This window comes from Diadema antillarum, unplaced genomic scaffold (genome assembly GCF_040938485.1).
Source record: "Diadema antillarum isolate AM-2024a unplaced genomic scaffold, OU_Dant_1.0 scf00000069, whole genome shotgun sequence".
In the NCBI taxonomy this organism is placed as follows: Eukaryota; Metazoa; Echinodermata; class Echinoidea; order Diadematoida; family Diadematidae; genus Diadema; species Diadema antillarum.
The window spans coordinates 3,801,636-3,822,361 of NW_027270958.1; the positions used below are offsets into that span (position 1 = coordinate 3,801,636).

Genomic DNA, 20,726 nt, shown 5'->3' on the forward strand with positions numbered 1-20,726 from the left:
CTTTAAATGCTGCCACGGTCGTTGAAACCATACGATCGCAGATGGCAGCAAAACTTCGAGGAATTACATTTGTTTACGTTCGCTGACTGAGCCAGGTAAGTGAATTGACGTTCGAGATTAGTACGTGCGAAGTAAGTGATTATTTACCAAAAAATGTCGTTTAGTGACCCTTCTTTCCCATTCCTATATATTGTAGATAATGTGCATGTGTGAGTGAATCAATTCATTTGTTTCTATCTGTGTGATTTAAAGTGAAATGAGCTACGAAAATGTAACTTTGGTTCATGATATTCCTGCGTACGCGACACTTTGTAACATTGACCAGCCGTCGTATGACACAGTCGAATTATGCACGTAAATGAACCAAATGGGTCTTGAGTGTGTGTGCAGAGTGCGTTACCAATGTTTAACAATGTTCATATTCACGTTGATATTTAAGGAACATGTCGTGGGCCCATGTCGTGAATGTCTGAATATAGAATTTCTATTTTCAGCCTTGTTTGCCCCCCACCCCCATAAAAAGAAGGGACAACATTGTTCAGGATTAATAGTGTTGGCATCGAGGGCAAGGTAGGCCAGGTACAATGTAGGTCAAGGTGTACATGACCATGATGACTGACATTATAAAATGGGTTCGAGAATGTAGCCAATTGGAAGCGCTGAAATGAGTCACGTGTGCGTGCATTATTTTCTTCAGGTAAGCACCAAGAAGAGTCTCTCTTCCACCTCCCTGGCCTGACGTACGTCACAATGTTTTACACTAGCAGTGCGCACTCAATCAGTTGTTACAAGTGCGTCACGCGCTACTATACGCGCTGTCAATCCTGTAAACAACTTCTAGTTCGGGCCGCGGGCTGCCACAACAGCCGGCGGCCTTTCTTGTGCATACGTACGTGGCGTACGTATACTCTTATACGTACGTACAGTACTTACGTGCGGGATTTCCGAGTGCGACGTGCGTAAATGTTTGGGACGAACATCTTCGGACATCTTGACTTTTGAGCGAGTGCTACATGTAGCTGACTGGTATTGACCCACAAAGGTACGTGAATAATGCTGTTAGTTTTCGACCCATTTTATAAAACAAATGATGCACAGGATTATTTCGTGGCGTTAGTGAAGGTGCGGCTCACTCTCGAGTATTGACAACGGTTGCAAACATGCACTCGGCTGCGCCTCGTGCATGTCGCACCATTGTCAATACTCTCGAACGCGCCGCACCTTCACTAACACACTCTATCCTGTGCATCATTAGTATACTATCGAGTATCGTGACTACAGGGTGCCCACTTCTGCTACTGGGGGGGGGGGGGGGGGGGGGGGGCTGAGTCATGATAACTTTTGCAGGTCATTGTAATCAATCAGCACAGTACAGTGCAGTGGTGTGTGAACCACTCAGAGTACAAACAAAAAGTGTTGAATTTAGTAAATACTAAATGCATGACAATTAATGCTTTCAGTAATATGATAATGATATAAATTACGAAAATGCATCACATTTGAAAAAGCTGGTAGAAATTGTCTTCTCTTTGTCATGTACTGCATTCTCCTGTAAAACATGATAGGCATGGATTCACTAAGGAATTTTTCCTCCATTCACCTTGCCCTGCTCAGTGCACAACAACAAAAGAGCAGAGCCACCTCCTCTCCCCCCCCCCCCCCAAAAAAAAGAAAATAATAATAAATAAAAAAAATAACGAAATAAAATCATTAAAAAATGGTGAAAAAAGAATGCAAACCAAATAGCACAAAAACAATCACACGTTACAAACTAAATCCCTATTTCAGATGCGAGTTTCTTCACTTTGTCTCCCTCTACAAATTGACATGTTTGTTAATTTACAGATCAGCAGTTGCGATCTTAACAAATTTAGTTTGTGGAGGGAGTCAAAGTGAAGAAACTTGCATCTGAACCTTCACCCCTCTGAATAATATCTTTCTTTCATTTACATCCCTATTTATCCACTGCACTCTTACCAGTACCTTGCATACCTGGTAGATTGTTCCCTGACATTTTATAGATTGGCCCATTGTAATGACACAACTTTTTTTTTTTTGTGTGTATACCCTATAAAAGGTTTAGATCTGCAGGACTGGTCTAACCCAAGGTACTCCCAGCTAGTTATCATACGTCCATCAAGATGGCAGAGGATGCAGCTACAGAAGACAAGATGGATGTGCCGTTAGAGTCTACCAATCATGGCGATGCATCACAAAAGCCAACCAATCACACAGACCGTCCGGAGATTGCCAAGAGGCCGCAGGTGGAGGAGCAGGACACCGCCCAAGAAGCAAAATCGAGCAGCAATACAACAAATGACGTCCACTCAAGTAGACCGGGCCGCGCTGAAAATGAGGCAGATGCTGTTGCCATGGAGACGCCCAGTGATGGAGGTGATGCTAATAAGAAAGATGAGCGGAGTGAGGAGGAGGAGGAGGAGGAGAAGGAAGTGGGAGCTGCAACGTCAAACAGGACAGAAAATGACAAAGTTGAATCCTCGAGACACGAAGGAGATGAGGAGGCGGAGAAAGATGATAAGACGAGGAGCTCACAAAGTGAGAGCAGTGACTCAGAAACTGACTCCAATCAGGAGGACGAGGAGGAGGAGGGCAAGCTCGACAGTGATCATGAAATCTCCAGCGACCTGGAGAACGAACTCCTGAGCCGCAAGCTGCCCACGCCGACGTCGCGGGCGCTGCACGAGATCCGTGCCCGCGAGCTGGGACGCTTTCAGCGGTGCTCGCTCCCCTTCTGTGAGAGGTTCATGGGCAGCGTGCCTTTCGTTCAGAGATTAGAGAAGTATTGCGAGCTGAAGCACCATGCAGGTTGTGTCAACACACTTCATTTCAACCCCTCGGGAGACCTCCTAGCCAGCGGTAGTGATGACCTGGAGATCGTACTGTGGGACTGGGCCCATAAGAAGCCAAGGCTCGTCTTTGAAAGTGGCCACCGCAGCAATGTGTTTCAAGTGAGGAAATAATACTTAGACTTTCAAAAGGTCTTGAAATTTAAAGATGTACCCTTATGTCCTTTTCAAGCTTTTATGTTTATTTTGGGTACCGGTATTGTGTTTTTCTTTTTCTTTTTTCTTTGAAGAGTGAGATTGACTCTTCTTTCAAGAGTTCTGATATTTGCAATGAGAATTTTGCTTGTGGTAAATGAGGAAGTTATATTATGGACATGATAGCAAATTAAAGGGACTGTACAGTACTGGTTGAGATGGGGATTCATGTTTTGAACATTCCTAAGTGAGATAATGAGAAACCTCTAGTGAAATATGAAAGAGCATGTAATTTTAAGAAGGATTCAACGTTTATTTGATGAAAATTGGTTTTCAAATGGCTGAGATATCCAAAAGAGTAATTGTATAAGGCGACAGGCCACGCCTTTTATTAGGATCTCATTGTTTCACCTTGTTTTTCGATATATCAGCCATTTCAAAACCTATTTTCATCAAATAATTGATACCCCTTAGAATTGCATGCTCTTTGACATCTCATAGAGTGGTTTCTGAATATCTCGCAAAATGTTAAGCTAAATCTTCACCTCAACCAGAATTGTACACACCCTTTAATGTCATGAAGACAAAAAGTAGGCACCTAAGTTTCACCTACTCACTCACCATCAGGGGAATTCAGCATACACGCCAGTCCCTTTCAAGCCCTCATGTTCGTTTTGTTTCTTAGATACTGTCAGTCAAGGCTTGCTTAGTGACGGGCTCTGGGGCACATGTAATGTCTCGGAATCGAATACACTCAGTCACTCCATCTGCATTGCACAGCATTGCCATACAGTGTACTTGCAGATTCTAAATCAGAAAATCTTAAGACTTCCAACAGCCTGTTGGCTCCAGTCATATTGTGATTATGATTCTGTCTGGTTTGCAGGTTCATGTTCTCAAGGTGTAAACTTTAAAGGACAAGTTCACCTTCATATACATGTGGATTGAGTGAAGGCAACAATGTTAGTAGAACACATCATTGAAAGTTTGGTGAAAATCCGATAATCCGTTCAAAAGTTATGAATTTTTAAGATATCTGTGCAATCACTGCTGGAGGAGAAGACTACTACAGTGTATGATGTCACATGCGTACAACGATATAAGGAAAATAAAAAGAGAATTTCACAAAAGTTGACTTTTTGAATTAAGTGTACAATTCTTCGACTTGTTACTGACTTATGTTAGGGGTAATATTATTCCCCCTGACTTCTGAAAGAGAGAAGTCGAGTGTTAGTTTATTATGTGAGAAAAGTGAGAATATCTTGAATTTTCTTTATACTTTCTTTGTATAGTTGTGCTCATATGACATCACAAGCTATAGTAGTCTTCTCATCCAGCCGTGACTGAGCAGATACTTCAAAAATTCATAACTTTTGAACGGATTGTCCGATTTTCCTCAAACTCTCATTGATGTGTTCTACTAATATTGCTGCATTCACTCAACCCACATGTCTATGAAGGTGAACTTGTCCTTTAAAGACCGGGTAGCATGTATTGTTCTTCATGGTTGTGGCCCAATTCATTCTTTGCCCACCAGGGTACATTTAAAACGACAAATACTGTATATAGTATCAGTCAGGAAATATGTGCATTGAAGCATGTGACACTTATCAGTAACGGTCAACTCTAGTCGAGATTCTTTGACTGTGTGTGTGCATAGTTTCATAAAAGCATCTGAGTGAGCAATGCATCATTAACTTTCGTTTATAAAAACTGGGCGTAGAAGCCAGTTTCATCAAAAACTCATAAAGTGCCGTGTTGCAGTGCTGTCTTTACCTACAGGACTGGACATCTTCATTTAGTGTATCCATTTTACTGCATGATAAAGATGCAGAAAGTATGAAGAAGTGAAGAATATGACCTTGAAATTTCCTTTAATTGGAAGTTGGATATCATCCAAAATTGTTAGTGCTACCTGTCTGAATGTCATGTGCAGCTTTAATGATCTAACATTTTTTTCTTATTCATTTTTTTAAGAAGCATGTTGCAATTGGTTCAATTGATGCCTTGTCTTTTAATATTTATTGTCTTTCAAGTTTGATCCTGTTAAGACTTGAAACTGATTTATTCAAGACTTAATTTGTTGAGCTGATAGCTTTTGTTCAGTTTCCATTGTACAATTGTAACAACCATACTGTAAGTGGGATTTATGATTCATATCGTGAAGCTGACAGTCTGCAGTTCTAAGTAAAAACATACTAGAGTCAGGAAGTTGGTACATACTTCAGTACCATAACTTTCAGGATTACATGGAAAGGATCAAAAGGAACTCTTTTGCTTTGGGGAGCATCTGGCAGTGCAGTGTGTATCAAGCAGATTTACACTAATACTCTTGGCCCATTTAGGACATTAATTTTCTAGGTTTAATGTGTTACAGTGTACTAATCCTGACAAGGCTTGATAGGGTTCTGACCATTCTTACCCTGCTTAGAAAGAGAGGTAGGCTGATTTGAGGAGAAAACAGTTAAATATGCATGTCTCCATCAGCCTGTAACAGGACACTGTTCAAAATTGTTTTGTTATAATCATGTTACATCACCATGATGTAGAAATCACTGTACCTTGTACATATTGTATCAAGAAGTACAAGTGTACATTGTAGTTCTGTACAATGTAAGTCATGTCATTGTAGTAAACTAAATGTATGTAATGTATGTTTCACACATCTCTTTGTGGCCTTACAGGCAAAGTTCATGCCATGCAGCGGTGATGCAACACTGGTCAGCTGTGCCCGGGACGGTCAAGTTCGGGTGGCCGAGCTGTCGTCCACTGGGGTCTGCAAGGAGACAAAGAAGATCATCCAGCACAAGGGGGCAGCACACAAAGTATAGTACATGTAGAACTTTGTAATTCTAATAATAGGAGCCATTTAAATAACACATGACAATAGCATCTAGTGAAGGGGATTTCCCAGTATAGTAAAGATCTATTCACTTGATGAAGTGGATTAAGGGGGTTGTCACAAGTGTAAGGGATTGTAATGTACATTGTAGCTAAACAAGAAGAATATGCACTAGTATGATAACAAATGGTTTTCGTGTATTGTGGGACTAAACAAATTTCTCATGTTGCAATGCGAATATGTGTCAGTGTAGCGTGTGGAGGATCTATTTTTGATTACAAGGGTGTGTGTTAGACTTGATCACACATGCATTTTTGTCATGCCTACTCAAGCTTTGCACATCATTGAGTTTTAGAAATGTCTATTCTTATTCAATTTCAGACATAAAAGATTCTTTGATTGAATGACTTCGTCCTTATGCACGCACGGCACAGCATTGAGCATCAAATCTTGAAATATACAGTGTACTTTATCATTCAGTGTCCCAGTTTGGATGTATTTGCTCAGTCTCCTTTGTTAAGCTCTTGTTCAGAGTCATTTATCTTTGATTTTTCAACAGATTTGATGATTTACATGCATAGTAATCTACAATTGTAGCTGAGATGTTTGTAAAGTTAAACCTTGTACTGCATTTTTATCTGTATCTTTGATGTTGTGTTTTCCTGAGAGATTTCATGAGATGCAGAAGTATCAATCACAGAAAAGTTAAGTATGAAAGATATATAAATACATGTAACCTGTGTACATGAACAATTTGATACAAATATGAACAATAGTACATTTGTATGATAAAAATAAATGAAAATAACAACATGATGAAAATATGAATGATATGATTCTGTTTCTGCAGCTTGGTTTGGAGCCTGATAGTCCTGTTGTGTTTATGTCATGTGGAGAGGATGCAGCTGTATACAATATTGACCTTAGAGAGCCCAAGCCAAGCAAGTAAGTTTGATCTTCAATCTTCTAAAACCGTTTAAACTAAAATAAAAAAACAACAACAACAACAAAAACAATAACAACAACAACAACAACAACAACAAAAGATGCTTCAGATTAACTCTTTACGTGCCATAGTGGAAACCCCTGTGTGCCAAGCTATTCTGAGATACCAACAAAGTCTTGCTTTGAGAAAACATTCTGTTTTTAAAATTTATTCAACTTTCATAGATTTCTGTTAAGCTTGACATAAAGGCAGCAAAGTTGCAGATAAAATGCCAAGCTTTGCTTTAAAGGAATAGTACAGTATTGGTGGAGATGAGAATTGGGCTTTTAAATTTGTGCGAGATACCAAGAAAACACTTATTATATAGTACAGAGCATACCATTTTAAGAGGAATTCAAAGTTTATTTGATGAAAATCGGGTTTGGAATGACTGAAACATCCAAAAACAAAGTAAAACAAAGCGATCGTGATAAAGTGTGGGTCCCACACTTTAGTAGAATCGCTCTATTTTGATATCTCAGACATTTCAAAACCAATTTTCATCAAATAAACATTGAATTCCTCATAGAATTACATGCTCTTTCATATTTCATAAGAAGTTTCTGATTATCTCACCAAAAAAAGTTAGAAACCTGAAATTAGGTCTCAACCAAAACTATACGATCCCTTTAATGTTATTTTTATGACAAATCTATGATCCTTTTTCTTTCAAATGACTAGTAACTACATTACTGCAAAGGCATGACTTTTGCACGCAAAGCAGTGACAGAAACTAAGAATCTGCATGCAAATCCAGCAGGGTACATCGCTTGCTAGTCAATCACCACGTAAAATGCAAGCTTCATGTGACAGGAATGGAATCCAGAGAAACATGTTCATTGTACACGTTCATTGCTGGTCTGTCTGTTCATTCATTTGTCTGTCTGGGCGAGTTTGTGCGTTTGAGCAAAATATGCGAAGTTGGCACGCCATCGACTGAGTTGGGCGTGTGAAAGTGACATATAAGGAGTTAAAATGTGATAAAGAATTCCCATAGGCTAATTTATACTCCTACAAAATAAATCAATTTGGCTGTGCATATTGATTAATGGTTTTCCTATATTCATGTGCACTTGCTGTCTCATGTTTGGATTCTGTTTAATGTTATTTGTGCACCTGTGTCTCGTATCATCTAATACTCCATCTATGTGTACATGTTATTCTGTTCTTTCCTGAATACAACGCACCTGTCTGCAACCACCAACCCTCTGGCGCATTCCAGGCTGATGCTGGTGAAGGAAGATGACAAGAAGGTTGCCTTATACACCATCTATGTCAATCCATCCAACGTCAACGAGTTCATCGTTGGAGGGAGGGACCACTTTGTGAGGTGAGTGGATTCATAGTTAAAGACCTAGAAGTTAGAGGGCGCTGTTACATAATGGAAGGCTAGAGAGAAGAGCTCTGCTGCAGTTTAAATGAAGCCCGTACTGTACTGTTCCTTTTGAGTATGTTGCTGTTTTTATGCCTCCGCCACGAAGTGGTGCCGGAGGCATTATGTTTTCGGGTTGTCCGTCCGTCCGTCCGTAATAAATTTTGTGGACAGGGTAACTATCAAAACCTTTTAAGGTATCCTAATGAAACTTGGCATGTATGTGTATAAGGGGATGAAGTTGTGCCTATCAACTTTTGGGTGCACATGGTCAAGGTCAAAGGTCAAAAGGTCAAGGTCAAATACGTAAATTTTCACTATTTCCTCCATATCTATGCAATACCTGAAGATATTTTCTTGAAACTTAGTGTATACATGTATTACCCAATTAAAATTCTCTGGTCAAAGTTTTGGGTCATGAGGTCAAAGGTCAAAGGTCAAAAGGTCAAGTTAGAATATTAAAACTTCGCTTTTTTCTCCGTACCTTGGAAATTGTTCAAGGTATCTTCATGGAACATAGTATATATACACGTACTGACTGGCAGTTATTATCTAGAGAATGTAGGGTTCATAGGTCAAAGGTCAGGGGTCAAAGGTCAAGTGCAACACTTCAAATTTTTACTATTTCCCTCATACATGTATTTATGTAATGCCAGCAATTTTTTTTTTTTTTTTAACACTTGGTGTATGCATGTATAACCTAGATTATCTGGAAATATTCTTTTTCTCTTTTTTTTTTTTTGGGGGGGGGGGAGGGGGTTTGCCTCAAAGGTCAAAAGGTCAAAGATCAAGGGAAAGTGCTGAACTAACTTTTTTCTCCATATCTCAGAAGTTGCTCAAGTTATCTTGAAACTTACTACATATTTATGCATGTTCTGCCTGACAGTGATTATCCTATGAATTTTAGGGTCAAAGGCCAAAAGAAAATGGTAACAGTGTACTTTTCAATACAGAAATTACACTTTTTCTCCATACCTTGAAAATTACAGTATTCATACACTTATGAATGGGTCAAAGTCAAGTTAAAGTCCTTGAATCCCCAAATACATGCTCTCCTTTTCATCTAATTAAACCTAGGTAAAGGAAGGTGAACATTCAACACATTTGTGACAAACATGTAATTTCAACATTTTGCCAATATTGTGAAAATGTAATTATACATTGTCCACATGTACTATAGACCTATTAGGAGAATCATGCATTATGGCGGAGGCATAGCAGTCGCCTTAGCGACATTTCTAGTTGTAATACTAGTATATGTATATAACCTACAACGAATGATGTATCTCTCTGTCATCTTGATCATTTTCTGTCTCTAAATCTAGTTCCTCTTTATTTGTCAAGGCATTTAGATTGGCTTGCCAACCTTTTTTATCAGCATGCAGTAGGCCTAATCTATCTAAACTTGACTTAGTTGTAAAGTTTAATAGCAAGCTCACTCAGGTATAGCTTTGAGCCTTAAGTAGTCCAACAGGAAAGACATGGTGACACAATAGGGATTAGGGTGATTAGATAATTTTATTCAATGACACTTTACTAGTTTCCAGATATGGAAGGAAACTCTCCAGAGTTATGCCAATTGGCTAAGAGAGTGCAGCAGGGGTTTAGTTGACAGTTATTCGATAATGATATTGTTTTTACTTCCCTCAGAGTCTACGACAAACGGAAGATCACGGATGGTTCAGAGAGTGATGTAGTGAAGAAGTTTTGTCCGCATCACCTTGTCGACAATGAGCGACTGAAGGCCAATGTGACATGCTGTGTCTACTCATACAATGGCCAGGGTAAGATCACCTATTGTCCATGCATTCAATCCATCCGTCCCCCCCCCCCCCCCCACACACACACACACACACACTTTCTTGTGTCCATAGAATACTTGGCCTTTAGATCTTTGGCAAACCCTCCTAAGTACAGTGCAGTCTCATATTGAAAGGTGGTATCATACCATGCTAAAACACAGAAAAATGATTCACTGTTAGCTCGTGCTGCCATCAAGTTCAACAGAACTGTTCTTTGATTTTCCCCATGTTATTTTGATATGTGCAGGCCATTTTTTGTCATTTTTAGATAACACTTCATAGCAAATCTGAAAGATGTTGCATTATGTTCAAATCACACAGTATTTGATTCAAGTTATATTTGATTGTCTTCTTATGTCCCTTGATATTTTGCAAATTATGGTTAAAGGGATTGTACAGTTTTGGTTGAGACCTAATTTCAGGTTTCTAACATTTTTTGGTGAGATAATGAGAAACCTTTTATGAAATATGAAAGAGCAAGTAATTCTATGAGGAATTCAACGTTTATTTCATTAAAATTGGTTTTGAAATGGCTGAGATATCCAAAAAAGAGCGATTCTAATAAAGTGTGGGACACACACTTTATTACAATTGCTTTGTTTTACTTTGAATTCCTCTTAAAATGGTATGCTCTGTACTATATCATAAGTGTTTTCTTGGTATCTCGCAAAAAGATAAAAGCCCAATTCTCATCTCCACCAATACTGTACTATCCCTTTAATGCTACTTTTAATAGAGGGAGAGAGTGAGAGTAGGACTTTCAATTTCCTTCCTGATGACAACCTTGTACCATGTGACTAAAATAAAAGAGATACTAATTAGCCTTGGAAACTTTCTGACAGTTTATTTGCATTTATAGTTCTATCAAAGTCCTCTTTGGGCATGAGGGTACAAACAGAAGTAGCAATAGAGCATATGTGACCGTGCACCTCAAACCAAACATAAAGTCGCACACACTGATTTTGCGGGAGGACTGAAAATAAGTGAAATGGGTCAACCTAGCCAAACTTGACTTTTTCATATTTTCTGAAAGAGCGGGTCTTCTTTTACATTATGCTAAAATTTTGTATCATAAAACGGGCAGGAAAGTGTGTTTTTTTAGCAGTTTATGTCCAACATTTTTGGTAGAATAGTGTGATTTGGTGTGTCTTTAGAATCCCTTTTTTCTTTTCTGAAAAACCTTTTCCACACTCTTCACTTTCAACTCTAATAACTTTTGAAAGGATATTGCTACTGCTTTGAAAGGTGGCATCAATTATGGGCAGAATGTGTTAATGAGGCATGCTTAATTTCAGTTTAATCAGATAATTCCTTCATTGTTGTTACTGTGGTGGTTTACTTCCTGTTTTTTGTCCCATTCACCGCACAGCCAGCACAGTTTGGTAAAGATTAAGCGCTTGAATAGACACTGTACTTCAGAGCCTCTTTTCTCAGTTCACACTTTTCCTGAGTTTTTGCTTTCTTTCCAATATTTAAATAGGTTAGGAGAGTCCATTTGATTTGAGTTATACATCATTTTAAAGCTTAAAGTCTGCTCTTTCAGAATATGGTCTTAACTAAAAATTCATGTCTGGCGACTTTTTGTTTGTTTTGAGGTGCAGGGTCACATACTGTATGATGTGGTTATAACATATTAAAAAGTCCATTCTTCAGGTTGTTTCAGTATTATCTGAAAGAATTCATTCCTCCATTTTACTACTTCTGTTCCTTCTTCCACCTCCCAGAAATCCTTGCCAGCTACAACGATGAAGACATCTACCTGTTTGACAGTTCCCATAGCGACGGAGCTGACTTCATCCACTCCTACAAGGGACACCGCAATAACGCTACAGGTAGGTGTGAATCAGTCAAAGCTGTAATATTTCAAGGATTTAGTTAATACCAATGTCACAAATTACTGTTGGGCAGCAACTTTGACAATTTGCAAAAATGGCTTTGACCTCATTCATAAAAAAATATCTGTACACCAAATAACAGCTTTTACTGCAGTTTGATGCTCATCCGTTCCATATTCATCTTTGTAGTTCCTTATTTTTTATGCATGTTGAAGCTAACCTATATCATGAAAATCTACTATAAAGAACTCTAACTAAAAGTACATACTTGCTGTTTCCCAAAAAGTGTGGCAGAACACAGTGAAAGTATGGAAAAAGAAAGCCACAAAGACATGCGTATTTACAATGAGGTACGGTAGCAGTAAATCACATCAGAAATGAGACATAAGTTGCTGTTGTTGTATTGACTCAGTCTAGCTAATTTATTCTTCTATTTTTCATTTATCTATTCATTTATTTATTCAAATTGATTTTGTGCATTCATAAACCAGTTCCTGAATCTGTTTGCTTATTTGTGCTTTGGTATTTCATGATCTACTTTTAAAGGACAAGTTCACCTTCATAAACATAAAGATTGAGAGAATGCAACAATATTAGTAGAACACATCAGTGCAAGTTTGAGGAAAATTGGACAATCGATGCAAAAGTTATGAATTTTTAAAATTTTTGTGTTGGAACCGCTGGATGAGGAGACTACTACAACTTGTGAGTCATATGCGTACAACAGTTTAAAGAAAATGTAAAGAAAATTCAACATATTTTTCACTTTTTTCGCATAATAAAAGAGCACTTGACTTGCCTCTTTCTAAAGGCAGGGGGAATAATATTACCCATAACATTTGTCGGTAACAAGTCGGACGAATGTGTACTTTTTTCAAAAGATGAAATTTTGTGAAATTCTCTTTATATTTTCCTTATATTGTTGTACGCATGTGACATCTAAGTTATTCACACACTGCAGTAGTCTTCTCATCCAGCGGTTACTGCACAAAAACTTCAAAAATTCATAACTTTTGAACGGATTGTCCGATTTTCCTCAAGCTTTCAATGATGTGTTCTACTAATATTGCTACATTCTCTCAATCCTTATGTTTATGAAGGTGAACTTGTCCTTTAATAGTCATTCATTATTTGTCAGTATGTATTTGTGCATTTAGTTATGTATCATCAATATTTCATCTTTTGGCGCAGTCATGTATCATCCATCATGTTCTCTGTGTGTGTATTTGCGTGTGTAGTCAAGGGTGTGAACTTCTACGGTCCCAAGAGTGAGTTCATCGTATCCGGCAGCGACTGCGGCAACATCTTCCTGTGGGAGAAGGAGAGTGAGAAGGTGCTCCAGTACATGCAGGGCGACGTAGGGGGCGTGGTCAACTGCTTAGAGCCACACCCCTCGGTGGCTTGCCTGGCAACCAGTGGGCTGGACCATGAGGTGAAGGTGTGGCTACCTACAGCCAAGCAGCCAACGGAACTTGATGGTCTCAAGAAGGTTAGTGAGACATATACAGTTGTACCTTTTTGTCTTTTATTTGACACACATGGCATAATACCATTGTTGATACAATTAGATCTTTTATTAGTGGAAAATTGAGCAAAGGAAAAGGGATTCCATCAGGATTTGAACCTGAGACCTCCGGATGCTAGCCCAGTGCTCTACAGACTGAGCTATAGAAAGCCCTAATTCAGTGTTTGTCCCAGAAACCCTAAATTCTCAATGCTCGAATGGTCAGAAGCTATGGCAGTGTGTGTGTGTGACACACACGTACACACTTGAACCTGGCATAAACCCGAAGGATAATTCAACTTAGGGATAAATGCGAGGGATCACCGAAGTGATGCAGCATTTTGATTATGTAACAAACGCGAACAGAAAAACTGACCAGAAATGATTATTATTTAACTAGATCTTTTCACTTTTCCAGTAATCTAGGGTAATCCACAAGGGTATAGTATCTGTCACTTGTGTCTCAAAAACTGATAAACACATTCACTGGGCTCTCATCCTCCTTTCTGCAAGGGAAAAATGTGGAGTGGTATTTTTCCTGTATTGAGTTGTGACTCTCAAATGTGAAATCACAGACAGAATAAACAAAAACAAAGCAAAACTATGTGCACGTCATTCTGTTCATGCCATCCCAGTTTTAATCTCTTGTGCAAGTTAAACTTTATACAGTATTAAAGTGTACCAAAAAAAAAAAAACGGTTTAAAACCACACGAGATACAGTAGTATGAAACTTGCTTCTCCCTGGAGTTTGAAGAAACTAATGTGGCAAGAAACGTCTTGTTGCTACAATCTTGTATTCTGGTTCACTGAGACATTGTTATTGAATTGAACTTGCTATCTGACAGACATGAGCTCTTGCTTGCAAGGCAGACATGTTAGCAACACTTTTTTGTGTTTTTTTATTGCCAGTTTGTTTTTACATTGTTCAGACATGAGTCTACATTATTTCACATATAATCATGCCATGACTGTACATTTGTGTCATAATACCAAAGCTACAAAATTGTAGCTGTGCTTCTAGAGGATATGAATTACATTCTACTCTCCTACAAAAATTTGCAAAGCGAAGTGTTCAAAATATGTTCAAATCTCAAAGATGTTCTCAACAGACATTTGTTCTCACCTGGATACAGAGGAATTTGGGTGAAGATCTTAACTCTTGATGCCCCTCTTAACCCAAATTGAGCAGTGTGTTCTTGCTAAAATGCTGGGGGTAATTATAATGGCACAGTCCTAGAGATGAGGAGTATTTGATTTGCTGCTGAGCCTATTTGGTATAATTAGTATAAGTATATTATAAAAGAGGAACAAATGTGCAGACACGACATGTTTCTGTGTCAGGCGAGCTTGAGCACTGCCTTGGGCAACTTCAGAACATCCAAACCAAAACATGAATCTCTGTTTACGCCCATGAACACTGCCCTCTACAGGTGATGATGACGAATCGCAGGGAGAGGGAGGAGGAGAGACTGCGAGGACCGGAGTTTGAGGACAACGCCATGCTGAGGTTCCTGATGGCTCACCTGAGGCACAGGGCTAGACGTCAGGTACGGTACATGAACCTCCACTGGCTGTGACAGATCAAGTTTCAAGTTTCAAGAGTCAAGTTTTATTTTCCACATCTCATAAAAAAAGAAAGAAAACAAATAAATGTAATTTCATGTAAGCATTACAAATTGTGCATACAAAAAAAAGCAGCAACAACAACAAACAATCATTACCATGATAATGCATATGAAAATCAAATTTTGTGACTCAGGATGATTGGCGAGTGTGGAGGGGAGCAGCGATAGGCCATTGACCTTTCTAGGCCGATCCCCATAGACAGTATGGTTTCATATTTAACAAAATTGGCAACACAAACTATCCTACACACCTATATCATGAGTCTGCAAAATGTACAATGTTGATCAGTATGAATACCAGACCTTTATGTGATACGGTATTCACAAAAAGTTATCACTATGTGGTGTCTTCCACTAATTCTGTAGATTATGGAAAGACTACGTGTACCTCATGGTTTAGGGTGATCCAGATTTTTGGTAATTTTTTTTTTTCTTTTGAGATTTTCAGATAATTTAGATAGTAGACATTCCGTTGTACATACAGTGTATTGTGAAATTCTCAGTTTCTAATTTGGTGTAATTTTTGGGTAGATCCTAACTTCAATATCACTTTTATTGAGTCTTGTCATTTCATGATCTTTGAATTTACATTTTCCCCGTAGATACGTGTGTTAAAAACAACAATATGCTAACCTCTGCCATATATTACGATTTGGATGACTGCACGCTCTGTGTGTGCAGTCATATATCGAGTGCATTGACTGTGTGCGTAATATTAGTGATATTCAATGGTGTGGTTACCCCATGTACTAAAAACAAACAAGCAAACAAACACATAGAGGAAACAGAAGAAAGATTTATGTCCTACAAATATGTGTCTTTTGATAAAGAAGAAAGATCTCACAAACCTCTTTCTGTCAGATCTATGTAAGTTTTGATCTATTTTTCTCGTGCAGGCAAGAGAGGCTGGCGAACTGGACAGCGACAGCGACACAGACTCTACGGACTCTGAGGATCTTCCCACCGCCCAGTGTGCGACGTCGTAGTGACCGCTGTCTGCTCCACCGCTTCACGCTTTCTCTTGCTTGGCGAGTTTTTCGACTTGCATGCTACTGCACGCCTCACCTGTGACAACGGGTCCATTGCGGTGTCCGTTACAAAGCATGACTGAGTTAGATATTGACATCATCATATGTATTTTGCTGTCATCTATAAAAATCTGGCACCCTGCAATCTGTTCATCCGATGCTGTATGTCCATTATTTTTTGAAAGTAATAGGAGAATAAAGGCTACATGTATGGTGGCAGAGCATTTGTCAATAGAACTGTGAAAAGCATCTGAGTTATTAAGTTTGCCTTGCGAAATGTCTGCCTGTATCGCTTTAATCTTCACGGTTATAAGGCTTGCCTGCAGATGAGTCAGCATACAAAGTAACTCCCTCATTATCATTGACATCCTGTTAATACATGATATCAATGGCATTTTGTGATCATGGATTTGAAAGGGTTACAGTACTTTGAAGCTAGCGGCTAGCAGGTAGTCTTGGTCACAGACCACACAGTTATGGAATACCCAATGCTCATGGAGTTCCTGTGCAGTCCTATCAGCCAGGGTGCTGTGGAGAAATGTGTAAAAGTCTTGAAGCCTGGCTAACACGATGTTGGATTTGAAAGGCAGCCAAGCTAGCTGCATAGATGAAATGGCTCAAATGACAAGATGGAATGTGCAACAAGGTCAACAGTGCTGGAATGATATAACAAATCATTGAGCCAATGTCTGTGTAAGACAACATTTTGCAGTCATTCGAAAGAGACTGGCCTTGAGTGATTACGAGAAATATGGTTCATTTCTCCTGCATACAAACACTTTGATTGTGTGTGTAACAGGGGAGTTTGATCATCGTGAAGAGTTTCCTTTTTGGCAGAAATTATTTCGATGTGTTGACACCACCTCACATTACTGTATTAAAAGTGTACATCGCTAGGTAGCGCTGTCTATGTTCAGAATGTTTTGTCTTTTTTTTGTATAATATGCTTGCTTGAGGTTAGCCTTGTATTTCCTTTTCAGTCAGAACAAGTTAAGCAGCAGTTAGCCTGATTCGTGCTGTAATTTGTCGAAAAAGTCTTGAAGGGCAAGACATTGTTGTAGCTTGAATCAGGATTTTTTTCTTTTCACTTTAATTTCTTAATCATGTGAGGACATAGAATCGATAGGGAGTAAAAACCCTATCTGATTCTTTTTATTTCTGTGTGTATGCTTTGTGTTGTAGCTCAGTTTGGAAATGCAGCTGTTGGGTTTGGGTCCATTAGAACCCAAGAATTTGCCCTTCCCTGTATAAACCTTTGAGTTGGTGTCTTAAGTTCACTTGTACAAAATGATACAAGCACTGCATGGTTGACATACAGTAATGCATGACTCTTTCATTTGGTCAAGGTTTGACATGATTAGGGATTGTTGAACTCATTATCGAATTTGTCCTTTTGTTGGTGTGAAAACCTAAATGCATGCCAAATGACAGGAAGGAAAGCTGTTCAGCAGTATTGTTAAGTAGTGGAAGCTCAAAGATTCACAAAACGTCAGTTTCAGACGAAAAACGGAACAAAACCAGACAAAAGGTTAACAATCTTGTTGCAGTGCACAGTATACAGTTTCCTTTTGTTTTTGTTTTATTTATTTTTTTTTTTGTTTGTTGTTGTTGTTTTTTTTTTTGCAAACCTCATTTTTATTTGGTATTCATATAGCAGAAATATAAAATAAATGACATACCCTTTGTCGTGTCAAATTTGTTGTTGCTTTTTTGTTAGGTCCTTGTGGACTTCTCACAAATCTTTCTTATGAAAAATGCAAGTCACAAACAATAGACTAGTACTTATTGCAAGACAAGACAAGACAAAAAAATATTTATATACTTGGAAATAATTTATCAGATCTCAGTTGTAACTTTTCATCTTGCCGTTAAACGGAAATCAGCTGATGCCTTGGTTATAACTTTGGGGGGCCTCTCTATAAAATCTGTTCTAGATTGTTACATGTTGAAACTTCAAAAAAACATTAAATTATTTTGAGACAGATGACAAAAACTGAGGGACTCCTGTAATATAATGATAACATTAAAATGTTGGCTTAAAATTTTTGAGAAATGAAAAATAACAAACAAAATTAAACTGCTGTAAACATTGAAGTGTGGATTTCAGTTTACATTGTAAGGCACCACTGAATTAATCACATCTTTGGTAAAGAATGATACTCTTCTTTTTTAATGATGGCACTGAGAGCTTGTCTTTCAAGCTTTAGGATTGAGGTTATGGCATAAGATGCTGATATGGTGAAGATAGGTTCTGTATACGCCCAATATTTTGCGAATTTCATGGTCGGGTGCTATTGCGAAATTAAAAACACGCAAAAATATTGACTCTTAACCCGATGTTGATGACATACGCATGTAAATTTCTCCGTTCAGTGCAGGACTCTACAATCGAGAATTCAGTCACCAGGGAAATTGTTCGGGAATTACTGATTAGCGAAAATTTAGACTCGCGAAATATATGGCGTATGCAGTACATTATATAGTTATACATTTTCTTGTGTGGGGCAGACACAAAAAAATGTTTGTGGCAGTGTGTAATACAAAAAGTGTACTCGACTCGATGATACTGGAATTTTAGGTCAAGGAGAGCTTGCAAGCACTCCTTAAACTGTTCTATAGTAGAAAGAGTTGGTCCTTGTTCACAGATGTTATCTTTGCTAGTACCTCACATCCATACAACAAACATTCGAGTGTAACCCTCCAGTAACTAGACCGTCAGGGGCTCAATCCCCTTTCCTGAAACTCACCAAGCCGCCAGTGACAGCACATGCATGCAAGTGTATGTGTTTGCATGTTTTCATTATAGTGTGTGTTGCTTTGCCTGTTTTTTGTCATCCCTGTGTTATCTTTCCGCGTAAATTAGTCTGCAATTGAAACGTGAAACTTGCTGCCTTCTTTTGGGACTAGAGGTCAACACTGCAAGAAATATTCTGGGTGCCAAGGGTCTGAAATCTATGACATTGTGCGTTCCAGTGCAATAGTCAAACATAAATTTAATGGCAGGATATGCACCTGAAGGAGAAACTTTTGTATTCAATGTTTATTCTTTGTATGTTATTTTTTATTTTTTTTTTTTTATATAAAAGTGGCAGTATTTTTGCAGCAGGTGAATGAAAGGTTTGGGAGATATTAGACGAGTTTTATGCTAGTTCTGAAAAGTTTGTTTGTCAGGAGGTCATCTAATTCAGCGCTGTAACAGGACCCAAAATTCCTCCCCCCCCCCCCCCCCCCCCCCCACATGACATTGCAATGATATCAACTTCTAGGAAATCTTTAATCTTGTGAACAAAAACAAAACAAAAACAAGACAAAACAATTAAGGAGGAAATTATGAAAAATCATAACAAGCTATTTCATACTAAGGAATCATGTTCTCTTATCTCTATATTTTTTATTGGTTAACTTTTGGTAGAGTATAGTGTCCATAGCATGGATTGATAGATATTGGGTGGACTCTGTGCATTAAAACTTGTCCCTGTCATTGCATTTATGACATTTTGGCTGTAGTATGACAAGATATTCAATGTTCCCAAGTTAAATGCTGTGTACTATGACTTTCAGCTACTTATTATGATTTTTTTTAAGGTTCCTATAATGAACATGTAGCACCACATTTGGTTCCATGACATGTGCTCCTGCGACAAGTACTCCTACGGAATATCTTCACGCTATAAAGCCAAACAGAAATTCTACCTACAAATATTTAAACCTAACCATAATCCCAATCCTCACATCAAACCATACCAAAAAAACTCTATCACAACCCTAACCCTTACAGCAAGTCCTTGGAGGATATAAGACTGAAGCAACTGTTGTTTGTAGGAGCAAATGTCATGACACAACATGTTTGGATGACTTGCTGATTGTTATGGTTACGGCTAGGTGTCATGTTTTTGTTTTTGTTTTGTTTTCCGTTTCCTTTACTTTGTTTCATTCAGTTTTGATGTGGTAATCCCTATTCTACTCGGTCTCACATTTGCTGATATGCTGTTCATGCTAACTACTTTGTGCAAATTCTCCCCAAAGGGTCTGTGTCTATTATACTTGGCATCACATCCCACTGTGAAGAATCGATCCATACTGTATAAGCTGTTATTTTTTGTGAATTTCGTGAACCACAGTAGGATCGCAAATTTAACAACATGCGAAAATGTCGCTTTGTGCGAGGGTAATAATGCATTTACCATAGCGTCAGTACATCAGTTAGCAAAAACAACATCTCAGAAAAATAACTGTGACCGCATTTGTGAAAATATCTATGTATGAAAATAACAGCTTATACGGTACACAGAAATAGAAATTAATGTGCAATATAAATGCTAGACTCAATAGACCTGTATTACGCAAAGAGTTATATAACAAGATACAGGAAAGTTCATGTACGCTTAGAATAGATGCATCATGTATAAATGGAGGTGTGTTGGCTGCCCTAGATTTTTTGAAAGTTTTCTTTCTTCTTGTCGCCAAGCAACATAATTCAATGTTTAGGACGTGCTTCCATGTTTAATACCAGGTAATCAACTCCAATCTAAATGAATGTTGCTTGATTCTGTTATGGTACATTGCACACTGTAGAAGGGACAAAGTGTTTGGTAGAGTTCACTGTCCGTAAGGCTGACCACTCACTCTGCCGAGAAGGCTTTATACTGGAATTCTTTTTCTGGGACTGGTTATCATTCTCATGGAGTCGTACGTATCTCTCTCATGCGCTTTTAAAACACAATTTGAAA

At 38.4% G+C, this 20,726-nt stretch overlaps 1 protein-coding gene across 1 annotated transcript; it reads left to right on the top strand.

The window, feature by feature from the left end:
- The first annotated feature begins 2,087 nt into the window (after positions 1–2,087).
- On the top strand, positions 2,088–16,184 carry LOC139716764 (DDB1- and CUL4-associated factor 8-like). The gene is made up of 9 exons (XM_071628297.1): positions 2,088–2,969; positions 5,687–5,827; positions 6,695–6,789; positions 8,052–8,159; positions 9,852–9,985; positions 11,728–11,835; positions 13,077–13,327; positions 14,774–14,890; positions 15,865–16,184. The coding sequence occupies exons 1-9, from the start codon at positions 2,142–2,144 to the stop codon at positions 15,952–15,954; spliced, it is 1,872 nt and encodes a 623-aa protein (XP_071484398.1). The 5' UTR covers positions 2,088–2,141; the 3' UTR covers positions 15,955–16,184.
- The last annotated feature ends 4,542 nt before the right edge of the window (positions 16,185–20,726 follow it).

Bases quoted from the DNA above. Each gene is read 5' to 3' on its own strand.
- LOC139716764 (XM_071628297.1), top strand. From the start codon at position 2,142: ATGGCAGAGGATGCAGCTACAGAAGACAAGATGGATGTGCCGTTAGAG. The intron at 2,970-5,686 runs GTGAGGAAATAA...GTGGCCTTACAG, and splicing joins ACCGCAGCAATGTGTTTCAA to GCAAAGTTCATGCCATGCAG. The intron at 13,328-14,773 runs GTTAGTGAGACA...TGCCCTCTACAG, and splicing joins AACTTGATGGTCTCAAGAAG to GTGATGATGACGAATCGCAG.